General features: G+C 39.1%; 1 protein-coding gene across 3 annotated transcripts in view; it reads right to left on the reverse strand.

The window, feature by feature from the left end:
- Positions 1-18,584, reverse strand: part of pam (peptidylglycine alpha-amidating monooxygenase) — a 35,908-nt gene extending 17,324 nt beyond the window's left edge. The window contains exons 1-13 of one of the 3 annotated variants that reach the window (XM_023286296.3): positions 18,492-18,584; positions 13,578-13,724; positions 13,362-13,494; positions 10,596-10,716; positions 10,354-10,411; positions 8,621-8,708; positions 6,212-6,303; positions 4,252-4,335; positions 3,333-3,381; positions 3,070-3,137; positions 2,608-2,688; positions 2,445-2,521; positions 503-606 (exon numbers count right to left, since the gene is read on the reverse strand). In XM_023286296.3, coding sequence (XP_023142064.2) covers positions 503-606; positions 2,445-2,521; positions 2,608-2,688; positions 3,070-3,137; positions 3,333-3,381; positions 4,252-4,335; positions 6,212-6,303; positions 8,621-8,708; positions 10,354-10,411; positions 10,596-10,716; positions 13,362-13,453 — 914 coding nt within the window. In that variant the 5' untranslated portion in view covers positions 13,454-13,494; positions 13,578-13,724; positions 18,492-18,584. Of the gene's footprint in view, positions 1-502; positions 607-2,444; positions 2,522-2,607; positions 2,689-3,069; positions 3,138-3,332; positions 3,382-4,251; positions 4,336-6,211; positions 6,304-8,620; positions 8,709-10,353; positions 10,412-10,595; positions 10,717-13,361; positions 13,495-13,577; positions 13,725-17,598; positions 17,712-18,491 lie in introns of those variants that run through there. The other 2 variants (XM_055004080.1, XM_055004081.1) reach the window with 2 other exon arrangements.
- Positions 18,585-19,310: the final 726 nt, after the last annotated feature.

Consider the following 19,310-nt stretch of genomic DNA (forward strand, 5'->3'; position numbering starts at 1 on the left):
GGAACATGGCTGGCTTCATCAGTCTGTTAAAGTGACAGTATTCTAATCCTTCAGGCATAGGCCACTTTTCCATTAATGTTCTTAACTGCCTCAACTTTTGACAAATTATTGGTATTGAAACGTGGAAAAATTTTCCATGTATGTTCTTATCTGTTAATGACAGCTCAGTTCAAACTTGTGTCGTGGTGAAAGTGACCTAGTAAGACTGCTGGTGTGATTTTTACAGAAACGTGACCAGAGTATGCATTCAGACATGAAGTTGACACGTTCAGTTGTCACCAGGGGTCTGAAATGTTTAATACCTGGCTATAAGCTATATTTTATTACAACCCCAAGTGAAAACAAGAGGTACTGCTCGATTTAACCTGTTTAATTAGATCCTAGTATCAACTAGTGTAACAAATATAACAAGTATAAATAGAAAATTAAAGTCACTTCTGAATTATAGCTAATCACAAATGCAGTGTCAACCAGCAGAAGCTGCAGTGAGTTGTGCACTCACCCAATGTAAGTTTTGGAGGTTCTGCCCTCACCAGTGAACACACATCTGGCCGCAACGGTGTCACCATACTTCACATCCACTTCTTTGTTAGCAGGATAGAAAGCCTACAGAGAAAACAAATTCATTAGTGAGCAATGAGCAAACAGCCCTTTACTGGAAAACAATTGTGATCAATATAAATTCTTAGTTGAAGTCGGATGTATTAGTCTCAATAGAGTACTGTGTGCATCTGATCTGGTATGTTTGAACCTAGTAAAGATCTGGGAACATACAGGACAAGTTTATTTAGATGATTAGAGATATGACCCTACTGTTCTAAATCATGTGTTTCTGTTGTCAAACACATACAGTGTAAGAAGTTTAGAACTCTACAGAGTGGCGCTCGATTGATTCAAAGATTAAGCCCACTAAAACAATAATTATTCTGTGCTGTGTTTAATCTTCTGTCCAAAGTCTACTTGAATAACTGTACTACTGCATCTCAACAAATACCATGAAAAAGTTTTTTTTCATGATTTTACTCAAAAATACAAATTTTCATACACATTAAACTCATTAGACGTAACGTGACATATCTAAGGCCTTTATGAAAATGAACAGTGTGTGGCCCTGCTGAAATGTTATTAAAGTCTGCGTTGTTTTGATAGTGGCCTTCAGCTCGTCTGTATTTTTGGGTGTGGTGTTTCTCATCTTCCTCTTGACAATACCCTCAGACTCTCTGTGGGATTCAGGTCAGGTGAGTCAACTTGCCAATCAAGCACAGTAGTATCATGGTCAGCAAACCATTTGGTAGTATTTTTTGCTCAGTGGGCAGGTGCTAAGTCCTGCTGGAAAAGCAAATCAGATGGAAGAATGAAGCCCTAAAATCTCCTGGTAGATGGCAGCATTGACTTTGGACTTGATAAAACTTTCTGTGTCTCTCCAATCTTCCTCCAGAGGTTAGGACCTTAATTTCCACATGAGATGCAAAATTTGTTTTCATCTGAAAAGAGAACTTTGAACCACTAAGCAACAGTCTAGTGATTTTTCTCCTTAGCCCCGGTAAGACGCTATTGACATTGTCTCTGGTTCAGGAGTGATCTAATTTTAAGAATGCTACAGTTGTAGCTCCTTTCTTAAAGATGTCTGTACCTGGTAACTCCTGATGCACTGACATCATCCTCAGTCCACTCCGTGTGAAGTTCTCTAAAGTCCTCGATTTTACTTTTCTAGACAATTCTCTCAAGGCTGTGTTTATCTGAGTAATGTACTTAAATTCAAAACAAAATATTCCATTATTTAAAGGCATATTTTTCATCTTCATTTTTAGTTGTAGGCCATAATTATCACAATTAAAATAGAAAAATGCTTGGAACATTTAACTTTCTATGAAATTAGTCTAGAATACTGTACATTAAATTTTTACTTTCTTAAATAACTAATGGATTCTTTTTTTTTTTCAGAGCTGTCCTGAGAGTGACTACATTACACCTTTGAGTCAAGCTAATATGTAAAGAGTGGGTAGATACAATTGATACAGCTCTATGCATAGGCCTGCAACACCCACCTATGTGTTCTTTTCACAAGTCCAGTTTAGTATCTACAGTGATTAGTGTTGGTCTTCAAATGCTGCCAAAGTTAACAGCTGACTAACACTCAACACCACGCCTGAATGAATCACAGGCAGGGACTGAAGCTGTGGTTGTTTTGCTAACGTGCTGCTCACGTTACGAGTTTCTGTATGAATGGTCCCAGGCAACAGCAAGCAATGGTGCATTATATAAATATAACATTTTAATGGTGAAAATTTAATCTGGTGAGCATTTGCACAGTTGATAGTAAAGAAGCACAAGCAAAGAGGAGAGACAGATATGACAGAGAACAAAGTCCCTATCCAGGACATAAATCAGGAAGATTGTAGACATATTGTGTGCAAATATTGTCTTCAGATCTATTAACATACCTGTGGTAGCTGAGGGGACTGTCTCCCAATCAGGCTCCACTTCCCATCACGGATTCTGTAGCCACTGACTACTTTACCTGTGAAATAAACACTCATCTTGACTGCTACTGATATCGATTAACATTGATCTGAAACAGACAGGAAATTCTCTGGTATGACTCACCAAGGCGGTGTGTGTGGGTCCTGAAGGCAAATGGATAGATGGGATATGAAGTGTAATCACAGGCGATGTCAGCATTTGTAACTAAGAAAGAAAAAAAAAGAGGATGACAGGGCAGGCATCACTAAACAGCCCCTTATCTGTCACCTCTTGTCATTTCATGGATTCCAACAAATTTGAGTGAAGTCTGAACAAAAGTGTGCTATGCATATATGCATATATTTATGGGTATATTTAATAACTTTTTGCAGTTAGATCTGTGGAACTAAACACCAAAGAAAGCAAATGCATCCGTGTTTGATGTTAACCAAACACAAATTGCTACAGAAGAAATATACCTAAATAAAGTTCAACATACACTGACTACATCCCATACTGCACTGTACCACAATATAGATAATATATGACAGTGACATAAACTGACAGGTGCCTGACATATTTTAACCTAAAACACATCAAACATACCTCTTTTTCCTGGGAGAATAACTGTGTCCACCGACATGAGCAGGTATATGCCAGCAATGAATGGCTGCCTTTGAAGAGGGCATAAATAAGAGTGACAGGGTAGTAGGATTGAAAAATATTCCTTCTTGTTAAACTATCATTGCATACATTGTTCTTGGTGCTCCAGAGTAGACACACAAAGTAGTCTTATCAGCAAATTTCAGATTACAGTTTTTCTTTTCAGGATTCGCCTTAAATGTTGATTTTGTTGAGCAAATACTTACGGTTTCGATGTCATTCTTAAGGTAACTCCGGAGCAATCTCTATGATGGTCTACAAAACAAAAAGTAAAGAAAAGTTGCCAAGTTTATCTTTTCCTCTGAATGAGCGCTAATATAATGGCACTTTAGTTATATTCTGCATCCTATGTATATCTTCTTCTGATTTCTGCAGGGAAGTCCTGTCTTGTTTTTGTGGTCACTATACAGCAGCAGCTCAGGTAAATGAAAATGGTATAAACACAGCATTAAAGAGAACAGATGTCAGGCAATCATCGTACCACACCTCAAAGAGGTAATCAGCAGGCCTCAAGCACAGTTGGTGCATGCATAAAAAAGAGTAATTGGACTTTATGCTTTCAAATGAAAGTTGATGTGAGTAGATGTTGACATATATCACAACAATGTGACTTGTGCTTGGGGATAAGAGCATCTCTCAGATAACAGTGGTTTAAGGATCTACGTATAGCTGCTGCATGTTGTTTTCTTTAAAAAGGAACATGACTCTAACAAGGTAAAAGGAAGGTTGTTCACATCTGTGGGCTTTTCAAAGTACAATTCTACTCTAGTTAGCTGAAAAATGTTTACAGGATGCATTTAGGTGCACTACACTATCGAAACTGAAGTTCTGAAATACTACAGTTGGCTTGCCATGGACATTTCAAAATAATATGCACTTATACAATATACAGTATACCTTATGTATAAGTATAGCAGGGCATGTCACACAGCAGAAGCTGCACTGGCAGACTCAAAATTTCTTCAGACATTTTGTAGTTATTGCACGTTATCCCAACATTTTATATCTGAAGTGAAAGCTTTTGCTATAGTATGTGGAACTACTTTTACACTTCTGGAGTCTGAGTATACAAAAATAATCTCCAAGATTATAAATGTCAGTACTATACCTTAAATTGGGCCTCACCTCTGAAAGCACTAACATCTCCATAATGAATCTGCAGCACAAAGTAGGACATTCCCGAGTTTCCTCCAACTTTAAAGCCAACATCTAATGACGAAAGAGAAGAACATGAAACCACATTAAGACATAACACCAGAGGAAGAAAAGATAGAAATATGTATTACTGCACATTTAAACCTAATCCAAAATACTTCCTTTGCTTCATTAAAAACAATAAGTCTTTATAAAAAAGCAAGCAGTGAGGATCTATGGACTACACATTAAAGGGCAGTGTTTCTGGAAATATAGCAGTCTTTGTGCATGTGTGCATGTGTACAACCATAGCTGGTAGGTGATAACTGTGGGAATGAGGCTACTCTGCATCATAATGAAGTCATCCATTACAGCATTGGTGCGTTACACAGATGGTTGTGGTTTTTGAGAGAGACCCTGTAAACACTGCAAACTGAAAATGGTTGATCACACAAGGGCAACTGCTGCATGAGCACTTGAAGACAAAGTATCCAAAAGTGGTTTTTCGAGACAGCTGCAATAGACAGCACTGTCCTGTTTAACTGCTTGATACAGGCTATTAGGATTATCAACAAGCAGAAAGCATTCTGATAGTAGTATCACATAAAATGAGCTTTTTTTAATGTTTCTGCTTCACTGCTGTTACGGTAGGATTACATTATATGTCATCTAACATGGTCAGAAAATGGCATAAACAAATGTTGCAACTTATTGTTACAGTCCATGCATTTTTTTCAGGTATTTCCTATTTCCCACACTAATGCAAAATTACACTTTAACGGATTATCCTATCCTAACTACATATTAGTCCAGTGAGTCCTTGTCATAACCATTCGTAGCTTAAGTCAAGAACTTCTGTAAAAACATTCATTCTCCAGTTCAGGGAAACAGTTTCTATGACATACAGTCATCAAATCAATCTCTGTGTCCTTTGAAATGTGAGATCCAGTATTTTTCTGATCAGGAATGATGACAATTAAAGTCTTGACATTATTATCAGCATACCACAGCAGTGGTTGTCAAAATTAGATGATGGACTGGATTAAATATTTAATTCATTCGATTCAAGAGCTTTTTAAAAAATATTTATCGATTAATTTATTATTATTATAATGGATTGTGGTTAAATTAATTGACTGGAAAAAAACTAGTATATTAATAAAAGAAAATCATTATTAGATGCAGCCCTAGACTACATGATACTTAGGGAAATGCAAAGAGTGGCAGTGCCGTTCATCCCAGGCGGACTGTCAGCGAGTTTAATGGTAATGAGGCGGTAAAACAACACAGTCAGTGTCAAGTCAATAGTTGTTCAGAAGAGGGGTTGGTCCATGATATTGAGAAAGCTAGATGCAGCAGTATCGGAGGCTGACCAATCAGTAGCACTATATATGGAGTCTGTCTGTATGCATGTGTGTCAGTGGGTGCGTCTGGTGTGTGCTTATGTCAACAGCCGTTCATCTGAACTACTTCACACTGGGCAGATGTATTGCTGGCAACTGAAGAAAGTGCCATGTAGAGTATGAAACTTTTTGGATAAGTGGTTCTCATGTTTTGGCTAAAAGTTGTTTCCTGTTAAACATTAACAACAGCATGTTATAAATGATGTCCTCAGCCTTCGTCATCAGGGGCCATTGACAACTCATTCAGTTTTCTAAAGTCAGCTCGCAGAAACACGACATGCAATGCAACCTTACTACCATGTAGTCATGCATGCAAAGTTGTTTTGGACAGCATCTTTGACAGTCATCCGTCCTACTTTCTATTTTATCACCACACTGGCTATGCCAAGAATGTATTATTATATGTATATCAGCCCATTCCAAACCATACATTTTGAATGGGCACTGCACTAGTTTTCAATAAACGTTTTACGTTGCTGAATACAACTAGGGGTCAGTGATTAAATATGACTTTATGAAACTGTAAACCAATTCCATTCGAGATGTACCTTTGGGTAGTTTAGTAGGGGGTGCATTCCGAGCCCAGGCATACATAATGGAGGCTTCGTCCTCACAAGTGCCTTGTACACTGCCACAGTCCCTTGAGATAGAAGCAACACAATCAATATCACTTTGTGTGTCTGAATGACCAGATATAAAACACGGTAAATCACAATGACAGACACAGAACAATACAAACACCTGACCCTACTTTAGTCATTTGCCGTAGTGTTATGATGGAACAAAAACTATCCAAGAGTACTAAATCAAGGGCAAATTGGTTATAGGTCACATCCAGAGCAGTTCTACAGCCAAACTAAGTTTGCAGAGTAGGAACACATTGGGGATTGTGATACAATAGGCGTTGTTGTAACAGATAGTTGAATCAGCTTTTAAACAGAATGTCCTTATGAGAGGAACCAGAACGGGCTGTAACCAACAGCACATGCTCGCTCTGTAGTTAAGTAGTTAACAGGAGTGACAAACCAGAAATCAGAAATTATTATTGATATTATTTGTAATAAGTATTCCCAGTCATCATAGTATATCTATAAGGACTATATCAAAGACAGCTTGTGTTCTGCTGCTGGTGTTCAAGGCACAACTTAAACAATAAAAAGTGCCCTGCTATTAGCTGGTACAGGATATGCTCAGGATAGTGTTGTGAATATGGTGGGGAATTGTTGGATTTCAACCTATATAATAATAATAATAATAATAATAATAATAATAATAATAATAATAATAATAATAATAATAATAATAATAATAATAATAATAGTAATAATAATAAAAATAATACTGTAAAGTCTTGAATTTTCTATGTAAAGCACCTTGAGTTGAAATAGATTACTATTTGGCACCAAATAGACACAGTTTAAATGAATTTACTTGAATAGAATACAATGGTAATGATAATGGAATAGTCACTGTAACACTACCCTTGACCTGAGCTGTTCTGCTCTTTACCTATAATTTTTACAACAATTTCTACAATTCATTTAGCAGACGCTTTTATCCAAAGCGACATACATCTGAGACCAGATACAACATAAGCAAGGATCTAGTCAGGAGAAAACAACCCCGAGAAGTGCCATAAAATAAGTTCAAGTGTAATAACAGAACCTTGGTGTCTACAGGCAGTGCAGGGATAATAGGATTTTTAATTATTTTTTTTGCAGTCTGTGAAGTGCAAAGGTGTTCAGCGAAGAGCTGGAATTTCAGTCTTTTCTAAAAGACTGAGAGAGACTCTGCAGATTGAACAGAGTTTGGTAACTCGTTCCACCATCAGGGAACCACAGAGGAGAAGAGTCTAGCTATCGACTGGCCCTGTTATGGTGGTTTTATCAGGAACCTTTTGTTGGCCGAGCGTAGTGAGTGGAAGGGAGTGTACACCTGAATGAGAGAGCTCAGGTTGAAAGGGAAGGGTTTTCATTGCAGTTTTGTATGCAAGTGTCAGAGTTTTGATTTGCGGGCAACAACTGGAAGCCAGTGAAGCCATCTGAACAGTGGGGTGACGTGCTGTTCTTGGCTGGTTGAAAACAAGACATGCTGCTGCATTCTGGATCATCTGCAGAGGTTTAAGCGTGCATGCGAGGAGGCCTGCCAGAAAGGAATTGAAGTAGTCGATACGTGACGTTACGAGAGCATGTACCAGGAGTTGTGCCCCATGTTCAGACAGGAAGGGTCTGATCTTCCCGATGTTGTACATGGCAAATCAACACGACCAAGCAACAGAGGCTACATGAGTCTTGAAGGTTAGCTGGTCATCATCAGACTTTGTGTGCCTGAGTTGGGTTGATTCAAGCTAAATGCTGATTTCTTGTTGTATGAAGGAACTGGCTGGGATGACAAGGAGCTCAGTCTTGGAGAGGTTGAGCTGAAGGTGGCGTTTTTTCTTCCATGTCGAGGTATCTGAGAAACCGTCGGAGAGGATTATTGTGCTAAGTGAGGTTGGGTATATTGAGAAGAGGAGGGGACCGAGCGCTGACCCATGAGGAACCCCTGTGGATAGACTGTGCAGTTCAGACACTTCTCCTATCCAAGATACTCTGAAGTATCTTCCTGAGAAGTAGGACATGAATCAGTGGAGGGCAGATCCTGAGATGCCAAGCTCACTGAGAATGGAGAGGAGGACTTTACTTCGTAGCCATTACCTGAATACCTAACTAGAATATAAACCCTAAAAAATAGTTTTTCTTGTGCGCCCTTAACATTTTCATTTTTTTAAACTATAAAACTCCAAAACTCTGTACTTGTTCAATTGTATGTGCGCTTTTACAAAATAACCATACTATACCTGACAGCATTAAAAACAAGCACAGTGACTTTCAGTCAGTGATGCTATAGATCTTTTGACTGATTTAAAAAAGAAAGAGAAAAAAAACACTTAATGTATATTTAAAGTTGGGTATTACCAGAAGCTTCTGGTGGACACAGGGGTCTTGCAGCCAAACAACAGCATGTGATGCACTGTATCCATACTGGCATGCGGTATGAAGTCCACTGAGGAGGAAAAGCACTGTGGTTAAAAAAAAAAACGGAAAATTCTCTTTTGGCTACACAAACAAACCTTGGCCTGCACGATGCCTCCCAAGGACCAATAACAGCAAAGCTTTCAGTGTGTAAACAGACTAGTGTTATGAAACAACAATGTCATAATCATAGTTAGACTAATGAAAGGAAGACAGAAAACTACCCATGCCTAAAACAGGTGCATGTCAAATAATTAGAATATGGTGGAAAAAGTTCAATATTTCTCATACATTGCTGAAAGTGAAAATTACATACATTCTAGACCCATTACAGTTTTCAGTTTGATGATAACAGCTTACAGCTCATAAAACCCCTCTAAAATAAATTTCAAACATTAGAAGGATTCAAAAGATCAACAAAGATCAATTAAGAAGGATATAAAAATGCAGAAACATCAAAACTCTGAAGACTATGTTCATGTATGCACTGTCAATACTTGGTCAGGGCATCTGTTGCTTGAATTACTGCAGCAATGCAGTGTGGCATGGAGGCAATCAGCCTGTGGCGCTGCTAAGGGGTAATGGATGCCCTGGTTGCCTTGATAGCTGCCTTTCTGAATTCAATTCAAACATTATTCTAAATATATCACCGCGTCCTTGCTGCACTAACATCATTTGGTTTATTTACCTGCTGCATACTTCTTGTTATACCTTCACTGTTGTTCTTCTATGTGTAGTAAGCCTGTAATTGTCTCACTGTTAGTAATATTCATTATCTATACAATGCTTAGTCCTCTGTAGGGGGTCAGCTAAGTCAGTAAGCTCCAGCCCCCCCGTGAGTCTATCCCAGCTGACTTAGGGTGAAGGCACGGGGCACCCTGGACATTTCACCAGTCTATCACAGGGCGACATATAAAGAAACAATCACACCTCTTTGGGCTGTGGGAGGAAGCCGAAGGACCTGGTGTGAACCCATGCTGCACAAGGAGAACACGCAAACTCCATGCAGAAAGATCCCAGGCCCAGGCTGGGATGAGAACTGAGATCTTCTAGCTGTGAGGTGACGGTACTAACAACCAAGGAAATTCAAGCTTTCTGCATGCATGTACACGCATGAAGTAAATTTTGTCATCCACGCAAGTCTGCAAGAGTCCATGCAGGCCACACTACAAGCACATATGCCAATCTCGCCTATTAACACCGTCATCAGTAACACAGTTGTAATTAAAGTATTCTCATCTGGACGCACACACATGCGCATGCAATTAAAGATAAGTGAAGAGAAACTAGCATGACTGTGAATGACTGCAAATTGCAGTAGACCGCTATAAAGAAACAGGTGCACAGAACATGAGTACATAAAAAGAAATATCTATTAATAGGGTAAGTAAAACACTAAAGGACTATGTAAAGACAAACAAGCTTTTCATTAGTGCAGCTATTATTTCTTCTGCTACTACTAACATTACTCCTTTTACAATATTAGGTTCAACTGTTGATGCGACTTCAACTGCCGCTTTTACTTGGACATCTTATCCAGCAGTATACAGCTGACCTATATCACCCCACAGAAAGAAGTAATATGAAGTCTGTGTACTTTTCAATGACTGCGTTTAGAGCAGGGCTATGTACTGCAGGTTTGTGACTTAAAACTCTTTTACAGAAGACACACTCACCAATATACGCGTCTCGACTAGTTGGAACAGGATGTGCCATGCAAAGGTAAGTGTCCGACTGAAATTTTAAACAACACAATGATGAGATTAATTACCAAATAACTTAGAGTAGTCATCAATTAGTCATATAGTGCTTCCCCAGCAGAATCCACTCGATTAGTTTAGTCTTGCTCTGCTAGAGGATGTCTTTTTTTCTTTCATCTGATGGGTTTCCAAGTACAGTATCAGAAAAACAGACTCACCCCAGTAGGGCTAACACCAGGCATCCTTACATCCACAGAGAAGTTGTTGGGGTTTGTTAAGACCTGCTGCTGCTTGGTTCTGGCCGAACAGTCACTCGGATTCAAGATGGCTTCCTGAGACCTTAGAGAATAACACAAAAAAGCATTTTATAATTCCTGATTTAGAAATATCCACTCAGCAAACTATAATATCACTGGACTCATACGCCTTGCTATGCTTCATCACACCAACCAATATACGACTCAATACAGTCACTTCTGACAATATTCAGGCCCCTTCCCTTTTTTGCAGACTGTATGGTGTTATAGACATCATTGTAAATACCTAAAATTGGGGCTTTTTCCCATAAATCTACATATTTTAACCTTTAATGACAAAATGAATACATGTTTTTAGAACTTTCAGTAAATTCATTAAAAACCAATAACTGAATATTCTCATTTATAAAAAAATAAAAAAATAAGTCATATCCATGCTGTGGCTCCAAATTGTGGTCCTGTTTCCTTTAAAAATCTTTGGTATGTGTCCAGTACCTGACTGGAATCCATCCAAGTAAGCTGACTAGATATAATCTCAATTAATACAGAGGGCTTCAGAAAAGAAGGGTAGGGGCATCTGGCAAGAAACTGCTGAAATGTTGAAATTCAAATTGTTAGCTCAGAAAATCAGGCACTATTTGGGAATAGATTTTGAGGGCAAATTGACTTGGAACTGGACCCCACTTTTAAGGGTAGCAACCGAATTACACCTGTCTCAACAGAACATCTGAGAACAGCCCACTAAACACTCTAAAGTCTGTGATTTTATTAAATGCCTACAGCATCACCCAGCTTCTTAATGAGCATCTCCAAAGACAGAGAGCTTAACACATCTATGCAGAGCACATTCGTAACCTCATCATTTGCTTATAAATATCAACTATCCATGGCATGGAGACAGGATTACTCAGTTTATATGCTACAGTTAAATCCAATGTAACATAGCAGCCATCTTTGGGTTGAGTCCTCAGCTCCATCACATTTGTCAGGATATTTTTATTTTACTTGCCATAAGGTAGTAGTTAGATTATCATCACACACGGACAGAAACTTATGCATTTAGGAAAGCATAAATACCTATGCTATTAGTTAAATGAACAGTTTGCTAGTAGTTTAGATGTAGTCTTATGCTTATTAGTGGAAAATTCCATATTATGCATCACTAGATGAACTATCCAATCTTTTATATATGACAAATATTGCATGAGTACTTTGGTGCTCTGTCTCTGTGGTGGGTATGTCTAAATGAAGCTGTGAGCAACATTAACATAAAAGCGACCAATGTCTGAATGACAGAATGCTGTTACTTTAACAGACTGAGGAACCCAGCTGTATTATGTGTCACGTCTGTAAAGAACTTCAGTTAGTCTATGTTCTTAACACAAAGCTGTCCAATGAGACCAAGGTCGACCTTTAAGTTACAAGCAAGCATTTATTCATTCATTCTTCTTCCCTGTGAATCTTTGTAAGTCCAAATATACATGGTGTGTCTTGTTCAGGGAAAAGCCAGTAATATGATGGATGGTCATCTGCTTTTTCTTTTCCAGCTGTTGCTAGCAGTCTATGACCTTCTTCTCGCGACTGCTTGTGGGATCTCGCCTCGAAGCCTGGTGATATGTGATACTGTCCCCAAATAGTAGTAAATGCCACTGAAACCTTTATCTCAAGTTGTTCATATGAAAACATTTTTGACTGTGTGCGACTTAAAATTTTATGTGGTCAGATTAATGTGAGTGCATGCTGATCATTAAGGTGCTTGGTACCCCTCTGGTGGTCATGGCAAGCAACTGCGTTAGCCACAGTGGTGGAAAGTAGTGTTTTTTTCTTCTTCACCATCTGTCAGTCTGACCGTCTGCCTGCCTGATGCATGAAACAAGCTATTTAGCTGTTGCATGGTCCAAAGGTAAAGCAATCTATAGCTGATTGTTTTAAAAAACAAAGCAATCCATTGCTGATACCTCTAATGATAAAGAGTGCAGGAGCAGGCAGGGTGATACAATAAAGAAAAAAAGCATTACATTCAATTACAATGCCTAATGCAGTGCTAGGTCTGCAAAATTAAATAAATATCAATTACAATCATGATTTCAACTTCCCACAATTTTATCAGCACGATCAATCCCAGGATTTACTTTAAAATGCGGTCTTCGTGTAGAAAATTCAGCATACGAAACAGTCAATGTACAAATGAAGTCTTTTGATTTTAACTTGGGTAAATATGATATTTAAATGCCCTTTGTCAGTCTGTTGAAAGGAATTCTTGGTCATAAACCTGCCTGAGTGAACAGCAGTCGCCTACCAACATCTACTGTAGTCTGCATATGAGTGATTTAGAGAGAAATGGTAAAGTGTAGTGCCTATCGATAAGCAAATGTTCAGCAAATGAGAAATTTAGCTAGTGCCCAGTTTATGGGAGTGATATCAGACAACTTCCAGGTAAAGACCCTGGACAAAATGAATATTGCTTCAGATTAAATATTTTACATAAATCAAGTCACTGTCCGTCAATCAGTGCAAAACTTAGAGTATACAAATTATTCACCACCATGCAAGGTCAATTAATATTATGCTCTACCAAGAAAAGGGAGATCACACCTCCCCAGGTGTGATCAAATCATGTGGTGCTAACAATGAAAAGTTAGTCTGGAGGACTGAATTTGCTTCTGAACTAAAAGAACTCTCCAGTGTATTTTATTTCAAGACAAAAATAAGAGCCTTTCTTCTTACCTTGTAGATCCATACAGGGAGGGTTGTATTTCCAGGCTGTCGCTGTGACAGAAGAATGCTAGCACCACTGCGTAGAACACAGGGACTCTCATCCTATCTGTGGTTATTACAGCGTATTTTGCTGCTGGGCTGCCTACGTGAAAGAGAGCCTGTCAGCACAAGACTGACACTATATATAATTGGTGAATAAACTGCACAGTAGAGTGCCTGTCATACCTGTTTTCCTCTCTGAGCTTGGTTGAGAAGGAAAGATGCAAGGAAGATGAAAGTATATCCAGGCAATGACCTCACTTCTTTAGCATATCGGGACGTAATTTAATCCTTGGTTCCTGCTTCTTTTGTCTGTCTGTCTGGAGACACCGCCTGAAAAAAGCATATGTATGAACTGACTGCCAAAGTGATGTGACAGCAAACACAGACAGAGAGCACAGATATGAAACCCAGTAACACAGCCAACGCATTTTACTTGTGTATTTATGTTTGACAATACATACAACGTATATAAGTTTCGATAAGCCGCCTTAACAAAGTGACAAAAGTTAATTCTGTAACATAAACCAAGTGCAACATGGGCACTTTCATCATTTTAAAAGCATGGAGTAGCTAAAGCAACTCTTTTTTTCCTGTTGTGCAATTGCTCTACGACTTTCGTAGTAGTTGCAGATTTGATATCTGTGTCAAAGTCAACTACATACAGAGTGTTTACCACAAGGTGTAAACCATTGGTGAGCCTGAAAAACAGGAAGGCCACATAAGAGTTTGCCAAAAAAAAAACATCTAAAAGAGCCTGTGCAATTCTGGAACAACAGCAACATGAATTTAATGAAGTCAGACAAGCACAGGTCAATTATTAAAACCATTAGCCAGATGACTGTTTGCCTATAGTGGTTTTCACAAATTCAGTCTGAAATATCAGAGCATCATTTCTCATTGAGAAATTCAGTTTCAAAGCACTCAATACAAGGCACATTTAGTGATTTGGGGGTCTTGCTGGGGGGTCTTTTCACATTGATTTTAACAGTGGTAACAAAGTATTTTGTTCACTTGATTTAAAACTTAATAATGCACAATAAAACTGTCAAAGAAAAAGTCCTGGCTTTAATTTTTTACTTAAAACTTAAAAGTGAAAGAGAAGACTACAGAAAGAGAGGAAGTAAAGCAATGTCAATTCTGTTCTTCACTTGCTTTTAAAAAATAGCAAAAACAATGGATGAGTAATGTTCAGGTATCGGATCGATAAGAGTAGCAGTACTGTTACTGTACTGAACAATACCCCTCTGTATTTGCAAACACTTCCATTTTGTGAAAGAATTGGAACAAGGCTATAAACCAAAACCATCAAAAGTAGTAAGTAAAAGTAGTACTTCTTCCCGAATGGTACATAACAATGGTACCTGCAGCATGGGATAGCCAGAGATGTTCCTTCTCTAGCAGGGCACCTCACTTCTTTAATGGGGCTTGCATCTGATACCTGCTCAGTGCAAGCAACTAGGGATATAAATTCTTGTAAATCAATACATTGTCATTAATAATTTAACTGATTAAAAAGAATATTATCTCATAATACAGAAGATGAGACACATGTGATGCAACTATCACAAAGCATACTATAGATTTGAAGATTTGCAGAGCAACTATATGAGTGCTCCTCCTTGCTGTCTAAGGAGGGAAAATGCTGCAGTTTGTCTAGGTCTGCTAATTACGGTAGTCGTGTAGACAAACATAGAGTCTAATGTTTTGAAAATTCCTCTGAGCTGCCATCTGGTGGCTGTCCTGTTTAGCTAGATGAAGCTGATATCAATGTGACGGCGAGAGCAGCTGTAGTGCAAATGCTGCAGGACTCTTTCAACAACATTATTACTCAAGTGATGAACTGTATAAGTGATTCTCTCTTGTTTTCAGTACAAACACATTTTAGCAGTGGCAGTAGATACTGAAAGATATTCTGAACTGATGAAGTATTTGTGGCAGGGCTGAACCCGAATATCCGCATATCTGAATATTCAGTTGTCGTGGCGGTATCCGAATATTAATTTTGAGATCTGAATACTCAGATCTCGATGTACAGAGTTGAAATGATTAAAAATTGTGTCAATGTCCAAATATTTATGGACCTGACTGAATACACCGATCAGGCATGACATTATGACCACCTGCCTAATTTTGTGTTGGTCCCCTTTTGCAGCCAAAACAGCCCTGACCTGTCGAGGCATGGACTCACCTAGACCCCTAAAGGTGTGGTATCTGGCACCAAGATGTTAGCAGCAGATCCTTTAAGTCCTGTAAGTTGCATGGTGGGGCCTCCATGGATCGGACTTGTTTGTCAAGTACATCCCACACATGCTCGATTGGATAGAGATCAGGGGAATTTGGAGGCCAAGTCAACACCTCAAACTCGTTGTTGTGCTTCTCAAATCATTCTTGAATGATTTTTGCTTTGTGGCATGGCGTATTATCCTACTGAAAGAGGCCACAGCCATCAGGGAATACCATTTCCATGAAAGGGTGTACATGGTCTGTAACAATGCTTAGGTAGGTGTTACGTGTCAAAGTTGCATACACATGGATGGCAGGACCCATATTTCCCAGCAGAACATTGTCCAAAGCATCACCCTGCCTCCGCCAGCTTGCCTTCTTCCCACAGTGCATCCTGGTGCCATGTGTTCCTCAGGTAAGAGACACACCCGGCCATCCATGTAACCATGAACTTCTTCAGCAGTTTGAGCAACAGTAGCTCGTCTGTTGGATCAAATCACACAGGCCAGCCTTCGCTCCCCACGTGTATCAATGAGCCTTGGCCACCCATGACCCTGTTGGACCACTTTTGATAGATACTGACCACAGCAGACCAGGAACACCCCACAAGAGCTGCAGATTTTGAGATGCTCTGATCCAGTCGCCTAACCATCACAATTAGTTTTTTGTTAAACTCACTCAAATCCTTACGCTTGTCTATTTTTCCTGCTTCTAACACATCAACTTTTAGGACAAAATGTTCACTTGCTGCCTAATATATCCAACCCACTAACAGTTGCCATGATGAAGAGATAATCAGTGTTATTCACTTCACCCGTCGATGGTCATAATGATCGGTGTATTTACACAAGCCTCTGTTTGATCAAGGCTAGCTGGATCTCCTGGGTGAGGGTGTGTGATGTTAAAAGCCCTGAAACCTCCAATGACTGGTGGTTCTGGATTTAGAGGGAGCCACAGCTAATTGCTTTACTGTGCTGAGCTGGTATGGAAGAAGTGGATGCACTCAAACTGCCACTGCCATTCTCCTGCACTTAAGGGTGGCCCTTTATGGTCACGAGCCAAAGGAGTGTCTGCGCATTGGTCACACTACCTGGCCATTGTCCTTTAACCAGTTGAACAGCTCAAAAACTTAACAATTGGTTACATTTAACCCCTTTTCAACCAAAACTATAGCCATGAGATTTCAGACATTTTTGTACGTTAGAAAAAGACCATTTGCATGCATTGTCAACATTTTTGCTCAGTGTATAATTACGCTTTGTCTAAAGGTGCACACTTGAAGAAATTCCAGCACTTTCACATGGGATGCTCCCTCTAATTGAAATGTGATTCGGTTGATAAACTTCAGGAACTGATTCCTTTGCTTGACTTCTAAACCACACTCTCATGAGGTAAGTTGACCTACAGCACATTCACACATTACACACACGTAAAGTATATTACAGTACTAAAGGATAATATAATTCATCATCCATCTATTATTCGCGTCACTAGCTTGATTTAACTAAATGGCACATTTGATTCTATTGCAAAAACTAGCAACCATAATCATCTTAGAGGATGTTTTACTGTATGGACAAGAATGCCTACAAATAGGTAAAACTGCTTCAGTATACTAAACAATCTGCTTTCCCCTGGTTCTATATTTCTCCCATAGGTCTAAGTGCTCAGACTTTAAAATGATAGAAACAGGTCAAAACAAAACCCAGACAGAAATGTGGATGACTCTGATATTAATGGTTCCATACCTGTTGGAATTAATAGCCATAGTAGATTCCTCTATTACAGGATACATGGTATACGGTTTTATGTTGTAATAGCAGGGGTAGTAAACAGTATGTTTTAACTTTGAAACAGGATGTAACAGTGTCGATTGGTCAACTGCAACCAGAGATAATAACATGATGGTAACTGCGGTTTAAACAGAATGGCAAAATCTTGAAATGAAACGAAAATAACCTCTCTCAACTCTGTTACCCACCATGGAGCTCCTGCCTTGCTTGTCTGAGACGATCTGCTGCTGCGAGCAACAATCAACTTGATACCCAGAGGATGCTTATAAATGGCAAAGGACAGAGTCATTGCAACGTTCTGCTTGCTTGGTGACTCATCGCTGATAACAGAGAGAGGAGTGTGAAGGGGAAGTGCTGTGCTGACATCACAACCCAATGAGGCAACAGAGGAAACTATGGAAACAGGGTCCTTCCCACTCATGGACCACACCACGTACTTCATCGTTAAACAATAGGGTTTAACATGCAGCATTTTCACCTTCATACACACATCCATAAACCAATTTGTAACTACTTTAACAGTTCAGCGTTTTGGTACACACGGCTGATTATTTCATTTTTTTTGACAGCTGTTTGGTAACTAACAGCAAATACGTAGCTAATGCTGAGATGAGTTCGAAATGGGACATCTGCTAGAGTGGAAATAGACGTAGACGTAAAGACAAAAGGTCTTATATTGTGTCCCTTTCGCAATAATCAAAAATGCCTTTTGTTTTTTAAAGCGCCGAGACACCATTACCGTTACAGTAAACACATTTCACGCCTGAACAGGAAGCGACAAATGGCCATCTTTAACTCGAGTTGAGCGATCGCTACGATACACATATCTGGCCCTCTATCTAAGCAAGCTACATGTGAGAGAAAAGACAGTAACTTAGGTAGCTTTTTACCTACCTAATGAGGTTAACTGTCACGTAGGTGCTGTGCATGAGCTAACGTTAGCTACATTTTGCATTCGTTTGTGTTTGACTCGACGCGGCATTTCAGCTGCAATCAGTCTCACTGAAGATGTATAAATTGTAGCATTTTAAATTGCGATTAAGCCGAGAGGTAGGATTTAAATAAATTGCATAACAGATACCTGTTTGCTGCCGCTGGACGTCTTTCAAGCGCCTGAACTGAGGAGCTCAGCAGAAGCACCAACATCCACACCTCCTCTTTTTCAAAATAAAAGCATCCTCTCTGCCAACGCACAGCTCAGGAACGCCCCGCACACACACCTACATTTGTTTGTAATTTGTAGTCTTCACCAAGGCTTAACAGCCTTATTTAATTACCTAGTCCCAACAACGCCTTGAGCCGGTCTAATATGTAGATGTGTATAGTGTCACAACAGGGGAATGGGAAATGTACTTTATTAACCACGGGGCTCATTTTACTTTGGAAATCTTACGGATTTTTTTCTAACTGATAAATGAAAGGATGACATTAAACACAGGAAAGAAAACACGTATATGTCCTAATTTTAGAGTGGTCTTTCATTGAGAAGAAATACCACAGACTCAGTTGTATGTCTACAGTGTGAAATAAGGAAAGCTCAAATAAACAGAGAAAGAATTGTGGCTGTCGTTTTATTGACATTAAGAAGGTCTACAACATGATTTGGAAGGAAAGACTATTAATAAAACTCTGTAAGCTTGGTGTCAAAAGTTGAATATACAGCTGGATCAAGAATGTTTTAATAGGGAGACTACACTGGGTTTAAGAGGGAAACATTAGATTATGGATATGTGGTGTATTGGCCAGCAGCAGACACACCTCTCAAAAAGCCCAAAAGGCATTAAAATGATGCACAGGGGCATTTAAAGCTACCCCAACAGCAGCACTACAGATCAAAATGGGAGAAATGCCACAAGAAATAATGAGAACACAGACAACTCTAAACTGCTGGATTAATTTC

Source organism: Amphiprion ocellaris, chromosome 17 (genome assembly GCF_022539595.1).
Source record: "Amphiprion ocellaris isolate individual 3 ecotype Okinawa chromosome 17, ASM2253959v1, whole genome shotgun sequence".
NCBI lineage: Eukaryota > Metazoa > Chordata > Actinopteri > Pomacentridae > Amphiprion > Amphiprion ocellaris.